This window comes from Chiloscyllium punctatum, chromosome 5 (genome assembly GCF_047496795.1).
Source record: "Chiloscyllium punctatum isolate Juve2018m chromosome 5, sChiPun1.3, whole genome shotgun sequence".
Taxonomy (NCBI): domain Eukaryota; kingdom Metazoa; phylum Chordata; class Chondrichthyes; order Orectolobiformes; family Hemiscylliidae; genus Chiloscyllium; species Chiloscyllium punctatum.
The window spans coordinates 64,214,035-64,231,596 of record NC_092743.1 but is presented as its reverse complement, the minus strand read 5'-3'; the positions used below and the strand labels follow the sequence as shown (position 1 = coordinate 64,231,596).

Genomic DNA, 17,562 nt, shown 5'->3' with positions numbered 1-17,562 from the left:
AGGATATGGGCCAAGTGCTGGAAAGTGGGACTGAAGTAATTTAAGATATCTGGACGGCATGGACGAGCTGAACCGAAGTGTCTTTCTATGCACTACATCTCCATGATTCTATAACTCTGTGATGCATTAGCTGCATCCTGACAGGGTAAGACTTACACACTTGGCTCTCTTTTCCCTAGGGTGGGGAGTCCAGAACTCGAGGGCATAGGTTTAGGATGAGTGGAGAAAGATATAAAAGAGACCTAAGTGGCAACTTTTCATGCAGATGGTAGTGTGTGTATAGAATAAGCTGCCAGAGGAAGTGGTGAAGGCTGGTACAATTGCAACATGTAAAATGTATCTGGATGGGTATATGAATAGCAAGGGTTTGAAGGGATGTGGGCCAGGTGCTGACAAGTGGGACTAGATTAGATTGGGATATCTGGTTGGACTGGACAAGTTGGACAAGGGTCTATTTCCATGCTGTACATATCTATGACTCTGCGCAGGTCTGTGTGAAGTTTACATATTCTCCCAATGTCTGTGTGGGTTTCTTTCAGGTGCTCTGGTTTCCTCCCACAATCCAAAATGTGTAGGTTAGGTGAATTGGCCATGCTAAATTGCCCATAGTGTTCAGGGATGTGTAGGTTAGGTGCATTAGTCAGGGGTAAATGTGGAGTAATAGGCTACGGGAATGGGTCTGGGTGGGTTACTCTTTGGAGGGTCGGTGTGGACTGGTTGGGCCAACTGACCTGTTTTCACACTGTAGGGACTTTGTATAACCGACTGTTTAAGGTGAATTGGCCATCCTAAATTGCCCATATTGTCCACGGATATGTAGGACAGGTAGAGTAACCTTGGAAAAAGCAAGGTTACGGATATAGGATGGGCATGTGGGTCTGGGTGGGATGCTTTTTGCAGGGTCAGCGTGAACACGATGAGTTGAATAAGTATTCTATGATGAGTTAGAAACAAAATTGTGAATTTGGGATTAAGATGTGATTGAACAAGATTATATCTTTCTATCCATCATTAAATAGATGCATAAAATGATTAGAATGGCATTGTCCTTTGGTAGCTATTTGAAAGAGTTATCTAATTAGTCTTACTCCCTTGTTCTTTACTTGTGGCACTGTATCTTTGATCCTTTAATTATTTATCCAATTTCCTTTTGGAAGTTACTACTTAACCTGCTTCCACTTTCTCAATGCATTTCAGATTACAACTCACTGCATTTTAAAGAAAAATCCTCTGGTTCTTTTGCCAAAATTCCATATCTTTATTCCCTACTCATTAACCCTTCTGGCACTGAAAACAATGATTTACTGTTATCAAAATTGTTCATTATTTTGAACACCTTCTTCAAATCTCCTGTGAGCCTTCTCACTTTGGAGAAAACTGCAGCTAATCCAGAGATAATCTCTGGTAGTTTTCATCAGACTAGAATGGTAGAATCATTTTGGTAGAAACAAAAACAGGAATTGCGAAAGAAACTCAGCAGGTCTGGCAACATCTGTGAGAAAAAAGAGAGTTAACATTTTGAATCCAATGATCCCCTTTTTGTTTGTTTCAGATCTCCAGCATTCACAATTCTTTGTTTTATTTTCTCCTAGGATAGCAGGTTTGTTATATGAGGAGAGGTTGGGTAGATTGGCTCTGTATTTGCTAGAGTTTAGAACACTGAAAAGAGATTTCAATTAAATATATAACATTCCGAAAGGGTTTGTCAGACTAAATGCAGAGACCATGTTGTCTTTTGCCAGTGTTCAGAAAAGAAGCCATGGTCTCAGGATATGGGTTAAGCCATTTCAGACAGAGTGATGAGAAATTTCTTCACTTAGAGAGTGTAGACTTGTGGAATTCTGTATCATAGAAAGCTATGGATGCCAAGTAACTGAATATATTTAGAAAATAACAGATTCTTGGAGGCTAGAGGTGCCAGGGATCAGCCATGATTATGTTGATTTATGTGGAATGTGATTAATGTGCTGAATGGCCTACTCCTGCTCTTATTTACTTTTTTAGAAAATCACTTCTGCAGTCTTTTTTAGCTCCTGACATCTTACTAAAGGAGAGTCCAGAATTGAATAAAATACTCCAGCTGAAGCTTAACCAGATGTTACGTTTTACATAACATTTTTGCTTTTGTACTAGTTACATTGTGAACAAAATCAAGTATCGTATATGCAATTTTTAACAGATGCCTTGACTAGTCTTCCGATCTTCAAAGATTGACATTTGTGCATCTCTAGGTCTCCCTTGACCTATATTCCATTTAAGATTATACCTTGCAGTTAATATTGCCTTTCCTCATTCTTCCAACTAACATCTGTCATGTCATTCTTCTTTGTGTGAGCTTTAATCACTAGATGGTTACTCATTTGTAAGTAGATGTGTTTTGCTCAAGTCTATTATAATCCTTGATGTTGTTTGTATATTTTCGAGCAACTTGTCATCTTCAGAATTTTACCCGTACATCTAAGTCCACTCCTTATTAGAAAAATGTTCTGAATAATTAACTTTTTTTTGTTCAGTACATCAAGGAATGAGAAGCAAAGTTAGGCAAGTAAGATCATAAAAATAGATGCTATCTGAGCCTGTAGGGCATTCTGCCCCTCAATAGCACTCCTTTATTTTCAAAGATACACAAACTCCTAATGCTTGAGGATGGAGTCCGTGAGATGGATGTGGGGAAATGGGCCAAGTTTCACTTTCCATGCCTGTACCCCATAGATACTATGATAATATGATATAATCTGGATACGTGCTGATTTGACTTCAATTCAGCCATTTTCAAACTCCACATTTTAGCCCTGTGCTGTGTCTGAACTTCACACTGCTTAGCAGGATGAAACAAAATGAGGGTCTAACACCCATTCACATGCCCAAACAGCCTGCACTGTTTAAGGAGATTAAATGACGACTGTATGCATTTAGAGCCATAGAGTCATAGAGATGTACAGCATGGAAACAGACCCTTTGGTTCAACCTGTCCATGCCAACCAGATATCCCAACCCAATCTACTCCCACCTGCCAGCACCCGGCCCATATCCCTCCAAACCCTTCCTATTCATATACCCATCCAAATGCCTTGTAAATGTTGCAATTGTACTAGCCTCCACCACTTCATCTGGCAGCTCATTCCACACACATACCACTCTCTGTGTGAGAAAGTTGCCCCTTAGGTCTATTTTATATCTTCCCCCTCTCACCCTAAACCTATGCCCTCTAGTTCTGGACTCCCCGACCCCAGGGAAAAGACTTTGTCTATTTACCCTATCCATGTCCTTCATAATTTTGTAAACCTCTATAAGGTCACCTCTCAACTTCTGACATGCCAGGGAAAACAGCCCCAGTCTGTTCAGCCTCTCCCTGTAGCGCAAATCCTCCAACCCTGGCAACATCCTTGTAAATCTTTTCTGAACCCTTTCAAGTTTCACAACATCGTTCTGGTAGGAAGGAGACCAGAATTGCATGCAATATTCCAACAATGGCTGAACCAATGTCCTGTACAGCTGCAACATGACCTCCCAACTCCTGTACTCAAAACTCTGACCAATAAAGGAAAGCATACCACACACCTTCTTCACTGTCCAATCTACCTGCGACTCCACTTTGAAGGAACTATGAACCTGCACTCCAAGGTCTCTTTGTTCAGCAACACTCCCGAGGACCTTACCATTAAGTGTATAAGTCCTGCTAAGATTTGCTTTCCCAAAATGCATTTTACAGCTTTCCCACACTTGATTAAAGTTTGAATATTTTACAGGAAACTGTTGCTGAAACATCTTATTTCTTGATTTAAAAGCATATGTTAAACTATTAAGAAGCTGATTAATGTTATGTGCGGAGGGATTATTCCATGTATGTGCACAAATCACGGGAAGTTAATGTTTAGGTACAGCAAAAAGTTAGGAAGGCAAATAGAATATTGGCCATTGTTGCAAAAGATTGTAGTACAAGAGTGAAAAGTATGGCTGCAATTTGATAAGACTTTGGAAAAACGTCATTTGAAATGCTGTGTAAAACTGAAAGCTTTTTTTAAACCTGAGGAAGTTCTGAGGAGGAGTCATTCAGCCCAAAACATTAACTCTGATTTCTCTCCACACATTCTGCTGAGCTTTTCCAGAAATTTCTGTTTTTGTTTGGGATACTGTGTACAATTTTGGTCTCTGTGTTAGGGAACAGAAATGTTTGATTTATACATAGAAGAACAATGGTTGACTGGATTGTTTCCTGGGATGAGAGGCTTAACCCATCAGGAGAGATTGAATGCAAAGGATTTAAATTCATTGGAATTTGAAGATTAAGAGGTGATCTCATTGAAATGTATAAATTTCTTAGAGGACTTGATGGGATAGATGGTGGGAATATATTTCTCCTGGCTAGAGATTCTGTAACCAGGGGTCACAGTCTCTGGTTAATAGTTTGGCCATTTTGGACTGTGATGAGGAATAATTTCTTCACTGAGAGTGTTGTGAATCTTTGGAATTCTTTACCACAGAGGACTGGGGTTATTGATGTTGTAACGATTTATAATATGTTATTATTTTAGACCAAGCCATACAGAGTCCTGACTTGCAACTTTCTCATCATTCTTTCTCGATAGCTGAATCAACATCCTGGAACTCCTTCCTAACAAAACTGTAGGTGTGCCTACACCACATGGAATGCAATGGTTCACGAAGGTGGATTATGTCATATTTTCAAGAGCAATTAGGGATGGGAAATAAGTGGTAGCCTTGCAAGAAATACCCTCATTGAATGAAAGAGTTTTTAAAAATGTAGTCGAAACAGATTTGGTGTTGAACGAATGAAATAGTTGTCCACTGAATAGATTCAAGTCTATGTCCTTCTTACTTCACCAAACAAAGTCAGATGAGGGGAACGGTCAGAGTGAGAGAATGAAATTACTGTGAATTAGGGCATTACAGGGTTCAGTTGAGCAAATCAGCAGACTTAGAAATATATCAGAGAATCAAAAGCTGAGCTGGGATGTTTTGAAAATGCAGTATAAATGAAATGTGAAATTGTTTTATTTTGAAAGGGCTGATACAAAAGGAAATAGGGTTGAAGGGGATGCAGAAGGTGAAGATTGATACAAAGAAAAAAAAATGATAAAAATGGAAAATAAAATTATGATAAGTTCATATATTATAGCTGTGCCTTCATAGTTGCCACATTGTGCAGCACACAGTACGGTGTGACAAACTTGTTCATCTAAACACTGCAGGGCTCTTCCAGAGCAGGCCAGGCAAAGCCTTGGACATGGAGGTCTACAGTGGTCCAGTAACCAGGACTTGGTTTTCTTGCTAGACCACTATGCTCGATTCAGCTGGGGGGACATTATGAGTTGGTGTCTCAGACTAGGAGCAGCACCAGGGTACGTGATTGTTGTCTTTATCCCTGATACCAAGAGAAAGCAATGGTGCTTTGGGATGCCAATGATTTATTCTATAATGTTCTTATGACATTATGATTCATTGTAAGTCTGCTGTGCATGGGTACATCGGTTCAGGACAGTCATGAAGAATGTGACAGATGGATAACCTCTGATACCTAGGCTGCTTAAGCTTGTTCCACCGTTCAATAAGATCATGGCTGATCTTTGCCCTCAATGTCACTTTGCTGTTCTTAAGTGATAGTGGTCGTGGATTTGAAAGGTGCAGTTGAAGGAAGCTTGATGATACACAGTGCTGCTTCTTTGCATTATAAGACCATAAGAAATAGGAGCAGAAATTAGGCCATTTAGCCCAACCAGTCTGCTCCGCCATTCAATCATGTCTGACAAGTTTCTCAACTCCATTCTTCCGCTTTCTCCCCGTAACCCTTGATCCCTTTAATGCTCAAGAACTTATCTACCTCAATCTTAAATGTACTCAATGACCTGGCCTTCACAGCCTTCTGTGGTAATGAATTCCATAGATTCACCACTCTCTGGCTGAAGCGGGTCCCCCTTTCTCCATTCTAAAAGGTATTCCAAGTATTCAGAAATCTCATCCTTCACAATGGATTCCAGGATCTTACTGACGACCGAGGTTAGGCTAATAAGTCTGTAATTTTCCATCTTTTTGCCTTACTCTCTTTTTAAGCAGGTGTATCACATTCGTGATTTTCCAGTCCTCTGGGACCCTCCCTGATTATAGCAATTCCTGACTCATCACCACTAATGTCTCACTATATGTTCAGCTATCTCCCTTAGAACTCTGAGGTGTAGCCCATCTGGTCTAGGTGATTTATCCACATTCATGTCATTTAGTTTTTTTTCAGCACCTTCTCCATGGCGATGGCCACCTTATTCAGCTCTGCCCCCGATACTTGAATTTTTGGGATATTACTTGTGTGTTCCACTGTGAAGACTGAAGTGAAGTAATTATTCAGTTCCTCAATCATTTCTTTGTTCCCCACTACTATCTCTCCATTATCATTTTCCAACAGCCCAATGCCCACTTTTGCCTCTGTTTTAGCCTTTATATTTCCAAAGGAGCTTTTATATTACTGCCTAGCTTACCCTCATATTTAATCTTATCCCTCCTTATTTCTTTGTTTATTGCCCTCTGTTGGTCTTTGTAAGTTTCCTCTGGTTTCCCACTGGCCTTCTCTACATTATGTGCCTTCTCTTTTATTATTATGCTATCCCTTTCCTAGTCAGCCATAGTTAGCTCATCCTCTCTGTACCATGCTTCTTTTTCCTCAGGATGAATCTCTGCTATATCTCCTGAATTACTCCCAGAAACTCCTGCCATTGCTGTTGCACTGTCTTTCCTGTTAGGCTCCTCTGCCAGTCAATTCTACCTAGTTCCTCCCTCATGCCTCTGTATTTGCCTTTATTCAGCTGTAATGTCGTTACTGATGACTCTATCTTCTCCCTCTCAAACTGCATCATGTTATGGTCACTGCCTCCAAAGGGTTCCTTCACCTTAAGCTCTCTTGTCAAGTCTACCTGACTGCACACACTAAATCCAGTATTGCCTGTTCCCTATTGGGTTCCACCACAAGCTGCTCCAGAAAGCCATCTCGTAGACATTCCACAAATTCTTCTTCTTGCAATCCTCTACCAACCTAATTTTCCCAGTCCACCTGCATACTGAAATCCCCATGATCACTAACTTTATCTTTCCTGTACATACTTTCTATCACTTGGTGTATCTTGTATCTCAGCTCCTGACTGCTGTTTGGAGGCCGCTACATAACTTCAACTAGGGTTTTGTTACCTTTGCAGTTCTTCAATTCCTCAATTCTAACCACACAGACTTTAAACCATCTTAATATTGATTTAATGTAATTTCTTATTTATAATGCAACTGCACCACCTCTGCCCACCTGCCTGTCTTTTTGATAGGATGTATATCTTTGAATATTCAGCTCCCAATCCTGATCCACTTGCAGCCACGTCTCTGAGATGCCCACCACATCAATTTCGATCTGCACCATAGGTCATTTACATTATTCCTTTGCATTGATGATGTTAGGAGTGAATTTGTAAGGTGTTGGATGGGATGCCTGTCCAGTAGGTTGCTTTGTCCTGGTTAGTGTAGAACTTATTGAATGTTGTTGGAGATGGAATTATTTAAGTGTGTGGAAAGTTATTTCATCCCAGAGGAATCAGAATGATTTCTTACATGTATGTACAAGTTTGATTTTCTTCAAAAATTAAGAAGCTTATGTGTATCATAGAAGATCTGAATTTTATTTCACTAAATTATATGTTTTTGCTTTTAGATGACTGAAATCTTTAACAAAGCTAATTCGAACCTTAATGAAACACAGCAGGAATTTGATGATACTTTTGCAAATGCAGAGTTTGAACAAAAATTGATCAGTGAGGAACTTCTCGCAATCGAAAGCAAAACAGCAGATCTCCAGTAAGAATATTTTGGTAATCTTTATTTAAAGAACTTAAATGGTACTTACCTTTAAATGCCCAAACACTGCAAAAGCATAGTTACTTACTGATAATTCAATTCCCAAAAAGTAGAATTTTATTTTAAGCTCGAAGGGTTTAATCCATGCTCAAAAATAAATTCTGAACAGTGTGTACCCCTTTCTAATATTGTAGGAGTTATCATGACAAAGTTGGAAAATGCAGAAAGAAGGTAACACCTGATCCTTCATGTTGAGAAAAATGGCTTAGATCTTTTTAGTGTATTTCCATGTATTTGCATCTCATAAAAAAAATAACAATTTGCTGTAACTATATGCCACTTTAAATTCTCCTCTCCTACAATGAGAAACTAAATATCTCAAATTCCTGGTGAAAATCTGAGGGGGTACCTGTCAACTGCAGCGGAATGCTTGTCCCAGCCATCATGCAATTGCTTCTTCAGGAAAATATCCTTGACTGATAAATGGCAGCATCCCTATCAACAGTTCATTCACAAAGTCAGTGTTGGCAATTAACCAGCCTCACCCGATACCATACCTGTTTCTAAGGCCAAATTAAAGATGACTTTCAGCTGTCCCACACTTTATTTTTCAGCTTTGGAATGGTTAGGAATTAAAGTGGGAAATGATAAACAGACAAAGGCAAGACCTATGGAATGCATCCTAAAGTATTAAAGGAAGTAACTACAGACATAACGGGTAAATCTTTAGATTCAGTAAAAGTTCAGAGGATTCAAATACTGCTAATGTAATACCTTTATTTAAAAGGGAAGGAGACAGAAAACAGATAGCTATTGGCCTGTTAGCTTAGTGTGAGTTATTCGAAAAATGTTAGATTCTGTAATAAAGAATGTGATAGCAGATCATCTCAAAATGCATAATATGATCAGGCAGAGTCAACATGGCTTCACGAAGAGGAGATCATCCCTGACAAGTTTACTAGAATTCTTTGATGAAGTAATAGGCAGATAGAGAAAGGGGAAGTAGCAAATGTAATATATTTAGATTTTCAGAAGGCTTGATAGGATACTGCACATTAGGCTACTTAATAAGATAAGAGCTCATGGTGGTAATATATTAGCACGGATAGAGATTTGGCTGACTAATATAAGATAGAGAGTTAAGATAAGGCAGTGGGGATGGGAGTTTATTTTCAGGATCAGTATTGGGTCAGTGATTATTCATGACCTGGATGGGCATAATAGCCTAGTTGTGAATGATACATTGTGTCATCTTCATTACTTGTCTTTCCAGCTATTGATGTAAGTGCAGAGGAATATAGACAGATTAAGTGAGTAGGCTAAAACTTAGCAGATGGAATAATAATAGGAAAGCATAAAATTATGAATGTTGGAAGGACTAATAGAGGAAGTAAATTTAATTTAGTAGAAGGAAGACTGCAGAGAACTACATTACATTGGGATTTAGTAATCTTCGTCCATGAAACCCAAAAAGCTAGCATCAAAGTTCAGCAGATAATAGGGAATACAAATGAATTGCTGGCCTTTATTTCAAATAGAATTTCATATTAAAGCAGAGAAGATTTTCTAGAACTATACAAAGCATTAGCCAGCTCACAGCCTGAATACTGTAAACATTTTTGGGTTCCTTATCCAATGAAAGATGTATTCGCATAGGAGGTGGTCCAAAGAAGGTTCTCTAGACTGATTCCAGGTTTGTGGAGGGACTGAATTATAAGGAGATGTTGAGCAGGTTTGGTCTGTACACATTGGAATTTAGAAGAATGAGAGGCGACCTTTTTGAAACATCCAAGATTCTTAGAGACTTCACAGTAGAAAGATTGTTTTCCCTTGTGGGAGAGTCTCGGTCTAGGGGGAGTAATCTCATAATAAGGAGTGCTTATTGAAGAGAAATTAGGAGGAGTTTTTTTTATTAGAATGATTAGAAACCCTATAGTGTGGAAACAAGCCATTTGGCCCAACAAGTCCACACCGTCCCTATGAAGAGTAATACACCTAGACCCATTCCCCTAACCTATGTTTACTCCTGACTAATGCACCTAACACTATGGGCAATTTAGCATGGCTAATTCACTTGACCTGCACATGTTTGAACTGTGGGAGGAAACAGGAGTACCCGGAGGAAACCCACGCAGAGACGGGGAGAATGTGCAAACTCCACACAGACAGTTGTCCAAGGCAGGAATCAAACCCGGGTCCATTGGCGCTGTGAGGTAGCAGCGCTAACCACTGAGCCACTGTGCCGTCCTTTCTTGGAGTGTAGTGAATTTGAGGAATTCTTTATCATGGAGGGCTGTAACATTAAGTGTATTCAAGGCAGAGATAGCCAGATTTTTAGTTAGTGAAGGAATCAGGAATTAAAGGAAATTATAGGAAAATATTATTGAGGATCATCCGTTCAGCCACGATCTCATTCAGTTTTGGAGCAGACTTAATGGGCTGAATGATCTACTTCTGTCCTTTTGATGGTCTTTTGATGACCATATGGGACAGATTGCAGATCCAGGGGCAAATCAGCAGATAAGACTAGAGGTTACAAATATAATAAAAGGACAAAATGTAAGGCATTGTAGTTCAATGCATGAAGAATTGGAATTTGAGTTTGATTTTCTACTGTCACATGTACCAGGTTACAATGAAAAGTGTTGTTCTGTGTGCTGTATAGGCAGATCGCACCATACAAAGTGCACCAAAATAGTAGAACAGAGTGCAGAATATAGTGCTATGGGCACAGAATTAACACTTAAGATGTCTATTCAAAAGTCTGATAGCAGCGGGGATGAAACTGTTCTTGAATCTGTTTGTGTATTCAAATTTTGTTTTTTTTTCTGCCTGGTGGAAGAGAATATAACTGGGATGGGAAGGGTTTTTGAGTGAGTGTGTTGGTTGCTTTCCTGAGGCAGCGAGAAGTATAGATGGAGTCAATGGATGGAAGGCTATTTTGCATGATGAACAGGGCTGTGTTCATGACTGTCTGTTGTGGTTTTGGGAAGAGTAGTTACAATACCATGTTGTGATGTGCCCAGATGGGATGCTTTATATGATGCATTTCTTCTATGGTGCACCATAAACATTAGTCAGAGACCTATGGAAATGCCAAATTTGAAACAAAAAAATGAATTAGTCATAAAATTTGTGATAAATCAATATGATATGGTGTCTGTAGGGTGACATAAATTGGAATGTGAATATTGAAAGGTATGTAATGTTTAGGAAGGACAGGGGGCTAGGAAAGTGTGAGTGGGTTGCTCTATTAATTGAAGATGATATTAGCACAATACAGAGAGATGACCGAAATTCAGGTAACCATGATATAGAAGTGTTTGGGTAGCTATGAGGAATAACTATGAGAAAACACATCATGGCACCAACCATAGAACAGACTGTACTATACCTAGTTTTGACATAGGAACATAGGAATTAAGAGGGGGAGTAGTCAACTCAGCCCTTCGAGACCACTCCATCAGTTAACATGATCATGGCTGATCTTATCCTTGTCTCAACTCCACTTTCCTGCCAGCTCTCTGTAGACCTTTATCATTTTCATCAGAAACATATCAGTTTCTTTCTTTTGTATTGGACCAAACCAGACCACCCATACCCCCACCCAAAACATTTCACGAAAGTAGCCTGAACCCTAACTTTGCTAGTTGTTTTAAGCAGGTATAGATGGATATTCCAGGAGTGATGCAGCTAGTCAAAACCTCTGAGTTTTAAGCAAAACAGAATTTATTTATAAGATTTCCAAATGAAACACAAATAAAAAAGAATAGAGTACTTCACTTATCTGAAAACCCAACAGGCTATCCCAATTTAATGATGCTGTTCCAAATTTCCGCAACAGTCCCCCTAAACAATCCTTAGCAAAAAATGTGAAGTCAAACACAGGGTCTTACAGGAGAGAGAGAAAGATGGCAGAGATTCGGCATGGAACACCTTCTTCCATGGAGCTGTTTCTTTTACCAGCAGCCTCAAAACTGACTGACTGACTGATTGCTCTGAACAGCCAGATTGCTAAAACCCAAATCAAACCAAACCAGAGAAAAGCTGTAGTAGGAGAACTGGCCACTTTCCTTTCATTGTACAAGTTTTTTTTAAACTTAAAACTTTCTTCAAGTAGATCAACACAGACATTTTGGTAACTCTGCCTCATACAACACTTTTGAAAAAAAAACGACAATACAACCCCATTGAAGGAGCAGCATTGCCACATCTCCTTCTAAAAAAAAATCAATATTCAACGATGGTTTCATCTTAAAACCCCCCTTAATCTTACACTGTTAGTACACTACAGCATATATCCACAATACATTAACAATAATCATGCAAACATGCAGACTAACTTCTATTACAGTCTGTTTTATTCCCACCAGTGAACGCCTCTGCTTCTCATCCAAGTCTTGACAATGCGTCAGCAAACACATTTTCTCATCCATTTTCTCGTGCACAATTTTCAAATTGAATGGCTGTAACAACAAGCTCCATCTAAACAGTCTGGAGTTTTTGTCCTTACGTTTCTCAACAAACTTCAATGGGTTATGATCAATGGACATGATTATCTCAGATACATTACTGGGAACATAAACATTGAAATGTTGTAATGCCAACACCAAGCTCAAAATCTCTTTCTCAACCGTTCAATGTTTCCGCTGATGAATTTCCTGCAGAAATACCCAATAGGACTTTCTACCTTTTTGTCTTCCTGTAAGAGCACAGCGCCGACACCTACATCACTCGCATCGATACCAAACTTGAATGGCTTTGCGTAGTTATGTGTGGCCAACACTGGGGCAGTGGATAACAAAGCTTGTCAGTTGTTAAATGCCTTCTGACAGTCCACTGTCCACTGAAACAACCTGCCTTTTTTTTTGTAATTCAGTGAATGGAGCAGCCACACTGCTAAAATTTGGTTCAAATTTTTGATAAAATCCACTCAATTCCAGGAATCGTAGTACCGCACTTTTTTGTTGATGGTATGGGAAACTCCCCAAGTTACCTTAGGTTTTGCATTATATGGGGCCATTTGTCCATGTCCAATAATATGGCCCAGGAAGGTGACTTGGGCTTTGGCAAATCACTTTTAGCCAGGTTTATCACCAAGCCTGCCTCCTGAAGTTGATCAAACAATTTAGATAAATGTTGAAAATGTTCCTTCCCTGTGTGATTAAAAATCAGCAAGTCATCTCTATATATGACACAATTGGGTAATCTGGAAATTACATTTTTGGTTAGTCTCTGAAATGTGGCATTTTTCGTACTAAATGGCATAACACTTAATGGATATAGTCCATTCGGCATTACGAAAGCTAAAATTGTCTTTGCTCTTTCGGACAAAGGTACCTGCCAGTATCGTCTAAGCAAGTCCAACTTAGAAATATAAGTTAATTGTCCCACCTCTTCAACACCGTCTTCCAAATGTGGAATTGGATATGCATCAGTCTTTGTAATTGCATTGACTTTACATGGGATGCATGGGAACACCACCACCTGCGAGTTCTAACTTGGTATCACCGTTCCTTGAGTGTTGCTAGGTCAAAATCCTAGAATTTCCTCCCTAATGAAATTGTGGATTTACCTGCAGCATATGTGTTTCAAAAAGGCAGTTCACCACCACCTTCTAAAGGATAACTCGGGAATGGATAATAAATGCTGGCCAACCATTGGTGCCTGTGTACCAGGAGTGAGCAAAACAAACTCACTGCATGTACTTCAAGCAAATTGCCATGTGTGTAATTGAGATGGGAGCAGTCTTTAGTGGAGTGAAACATGGCTACAATCAGTGAAGGGGTAAACTTTAGGAGAAAGTGAGGACTGCAGATGCTGGAGATCAGAGTCGAGAGTATGGTGCTGGAAAAACACAGCAATCAAGCAGCATCCAAGGAGCAGGAGGATTGACGTTTTGAGAATAAGCCCTTCATCAGGAATGAGGCTTGTGGGCCAAGGGGGCTGAGAGATAAATGGGACAGGTGGGGGTGTGGGGCTGTGGGGAAGGTAGCTGAGAATACAATAGATAGATGAAGGTGATAGATTGGAGAGGAGGGTGGAGCAGATAGGTGGGAAAGACGATGGACAGGTCAAGAGAGTGGTATCAAGTTGGAGGCTTGAGACTGGGTTTGGGGGGTGGGGGCATGGGAAATGAGGAAACTGGTGAAATCCACGTTAATCCCATCTGGTTGCAGGGTCCCAAGGCGGAAGATGAGGCACTCTTCCTCCAGGCGTTGGGTGGTTAGGGCTTGGCAATGGAGAAGGGCCAGGACTTGCATGTCTTTGTTGGAGTGGGAGGAGGAGTTAAAGTGTTCAGCCGCAGGGCGATGGGGTTGGGTGGTGCGTGTGTCCCAGAGATATTATCTGAAATGATCCCCACCCATGTTCAGGACACCACCCATTCCCTTCATCTCCTCCAAGACTTTCGTTTCCCTGGCCCCCTACATCTTATTTTCACCATGGACATTGAGTCCTGTACACATTTATCCACCACGATGAAGGCCTCCAAGCCCTCCATTTCTTCCTCTCACTCCGTCCCAACCAGTACCCTTCCACTGACACCCTCATTGGACCTGGCTGAACTGGACCTTTTGGGAAAAGAAGGAGTCACAGTCAGGGCTGGCAGGAACAAAGCATAGAATGAGGTATGACTGATAAATTAAATTGCATTTATTTCAATGCAAGAGTCCTAACAGGGAATGCACATGAACTCAGGGCATAGTGAGGAACATGGGACTGGGATATAATAGCAATTACAGAGATGTGGCTTGGTGATGGACTAGACTGTTGGCTTAATGTTCCCGGATACAAATGCTATACGAAGGATAGAAATGGGGGCAAGAGAGGAGAGAGAGTGGTGTTTTTGATTAGGGATAACATTATAGCTATACTTAGGGAGGATATTCCTGAGAAAATGTCCAGGGAAGTTATTTGGGTGGAACTGAGAAATAAGAAACGGGTTCTGTGAACAGGATGATCACCTTATTGGGATTGTACTATAGACCCCCCCAATAGTCAGTGGGAAATTGAGAAACAAACATGTAAGAGACCAGAGTTATCTGTCAGAATAATAGGGTGCTAATGGTAAGAGATTTTAACTTTCCAAACATAGACTGGGACAGCCATAGTGTTAAGGGTTTGGATGGAGATGAATTTGTTAGCTGTGTATAAAAAAATGTTCTGATTCAGTATATGGATGTACCTACTAGTACTTAGCCTAGTCTTGGGAAATAAGGCAAAGCAAGTCACTGAGGTCTCAGTGGGGCAGTACTTTGGGGTCAGCGACCATAATTCTGTTAGGTCTTAAATTGTGATGGAAAAAGATAGACCTGATCCAAAAGTTCAAGTTCTAAACTGGAGGAAGGCTAATTTTGATGTTACTAGGCAAGAACTTTCAAAAGTTGATTGGATGCAGATGTTTGCAGATAAAGGGATGACTTGTGTTGCCATAGTCTTACCTGACCATAGGGGCTGTTGCCATTAGAGGGAAGCAACTGGTGGTGCTTTAACCTGAGGGCCACCAGACCTCAGGCAGGGCAAGATGTTGAGAATGAGAGTTCTTCATAGTAACCTCAAACCGGTGATGGAAATTGAGCCCATGCCGTTGGCATACCACTGCTCTGTAAACCAACAATCCAGCCAACTGAGCTAAGAAGCCTTCAAAAATGAGATAACAAGAATCCAGAGACAGTCTGTTACAGTTAGGATGAAAAGAAAGGCTGGTACCTACCTAGGGAATGCTGGATGGCTAGAGAAATTGAAGTTTTGGTCAAGAAAAAGGAGCAACATCACATACAGACAGCAGAGATCGAGTGAATCATTAGAAGAGTATAAAGACAGAAGGAGTATACTTTAATAGGTAAATCAGGAGAGCAAAATGGGGACATGAGATAGTTTTCGCAATTAAGTAGGATCCAAAGAGATTTTACAAAAACGTTAAGGACAAAAGGGTAAAAAGGGAGAGAATAGGACCCCTCAAAGATTAACAAGGCAGCTATGTGTGAAACTGCAGGAGATGGGGAGAGATACTTAATGAGTATTTGCATAATTGTTTACTGTGGAGAAGGACATAGAAGATATAAAATGTGGGGAAATAGATGGTTACTTCCTGAAAAACTATCTATATTACAGAGGAGGTGGTGCTGGATGTCTTTAAATGCAAAAAGGTGGATAAAGCTCCAAGACCTGAATAGGTGTATTCTAGAGTTCGAAAGGAAGCTAGGGAAGTGATTGCTGGACCCCTTGTTGAGATATTTGTATCATCAGTAGTGAGGTGCCAGAAGACTGGAGGTTAGCTAATGTGTTTAGACTATTTAAGAAAGGTGGTAATGAAAAGCCAGGGAACTGAGGACTGGTGAGCTGGACATCAGTCGTGGACAGAAGAAAGTGATGACTGCAGATGCTGTAAATCAGAGTCGAAATGTGTGGCACTGGAAAAACACAGCAGGTCAGGCAGCATCCAAGAGCAGGAGAATTGACATTTTTGGCATAAGCCCTTCATCAGGTGTGTGGGAGAATGGGGAAGGGGGCTGAGAGATAAATAGGAGGGTGGGGCTTGGGAGGAAGGTACCTGGGATGGCGTTAGGTAAATGCAGGTGAGGGGCGATAGTGATAGGTTGGAGGAGAGGGTGGAGCAGATAGGTGGGAAGGAAGATGGACAGGTAGGACAGTTCAAGAGGGCAGTGCCGAGTTGGAGGGTGGATCTGGGATGAGGGGAGGAGAGGAGATGAGGAAGCTGGTGAAATGATGCCTTGTAATTGGAGGGTCCCAAGCTGGAATATGAGGCATTTTCCTCCAGGTGTCAGGTGGCTGGGATTTGGTAGTGGCGGATGCTCAGGACTTGCATGTCCTTGGCAGAGTGAGATAGGGACAGGGTAGTCACAGGACAGTGGGGTTGTTTGGTGCATGTGTCCCCGAGATATTCCTGAAATTTTCCGCAAGGTGGCGCCAATCATCAGTGGTGGGTAAATTGTTGGAGGAATCCTGAGGGATAGGATTTACATATATTTGGAAAGGCAAGGACTGATTAGGGAGAGTCAACATGCTTTGTGCATGGGAAATCATGTTTCACTAACTTGATTGAATTTTTTGAAGAAGTAACAAAGATGATTGATGAGGGCAGAATGGTGGATGTGATCTGTATGGACTTCAGTAAGGCATTCAATAAGGTTCCTTATCATAGACTGATTAGCAAGGTTAGATCACATGGAACACATGGAAAACTAGCCATTTGGATACAGAACTTGCTTGAAGGTAGAAGATAGAGGGTGGTGATGAAGAGTTGCCTTTCATATTAGAGGTCTGTGACCAGTGGTGTGCCAACTGCTTTTTGTCATTTATATAAATGATTTGGATGTGAACATAGGAGGTATAGGTATTAAGTTTGCGATTGACACCAAAATTGGAAGTGTAGTGGACAGCAAGGAAGATTACGTTAGTGTACAACAAGATCTTGATCAAATAAGCCCATGGGCTGAGGAGTGGCAGATGGAGTTTAACTTAGATAAAAATGCTGCATTTTGGAAAAGCAAATCAGGGCAGAACTTATACATTTAATGGTAAGGTCCTGGAGAGTGTCGCTGAACAAAGAGACGTTGGGGTGCAGGTTCATAGTTCCTTGGTAGTGGAGTTGCAGGTAGATAGGATAGTGAAGAATGTGTTTGATATGCTTTCCTTTATTGGTCAGAACATTGTGTAAAGGAGTTGGGAGGCCATGTTGCAGTTGTATAGGAC

At 40.6% G+C, this 17,562-nt stretch overlaps 1 protein-coding gene across 6 annotated transcripts in view; it reads left to right on the top strand.

The window, feature by feature from the left end:
* The window catches only part of ccdc178 (coiled-coil domain containing 178), a 379,630-nt gene that overhangs the window by 64,177 nt on the left and 297,891 nt on the right, over positions 1 to 17,562 (top strand). For all 6 annotated transcript variants that reach the window (XM_072570453.1, XM_072570452.1, XM_072570451.1 and 3 more), the window contains one exon: positions 7,703 to 7,845. In XM_072570453.1, coding sequence (XP_072426554.1) covers positions 7,703 to 7,845 — 143 coding nt within the window. The remainder of the gene's footprint in view (positions 1 to 7,702; positions 7,846 to 17,562) is intronic.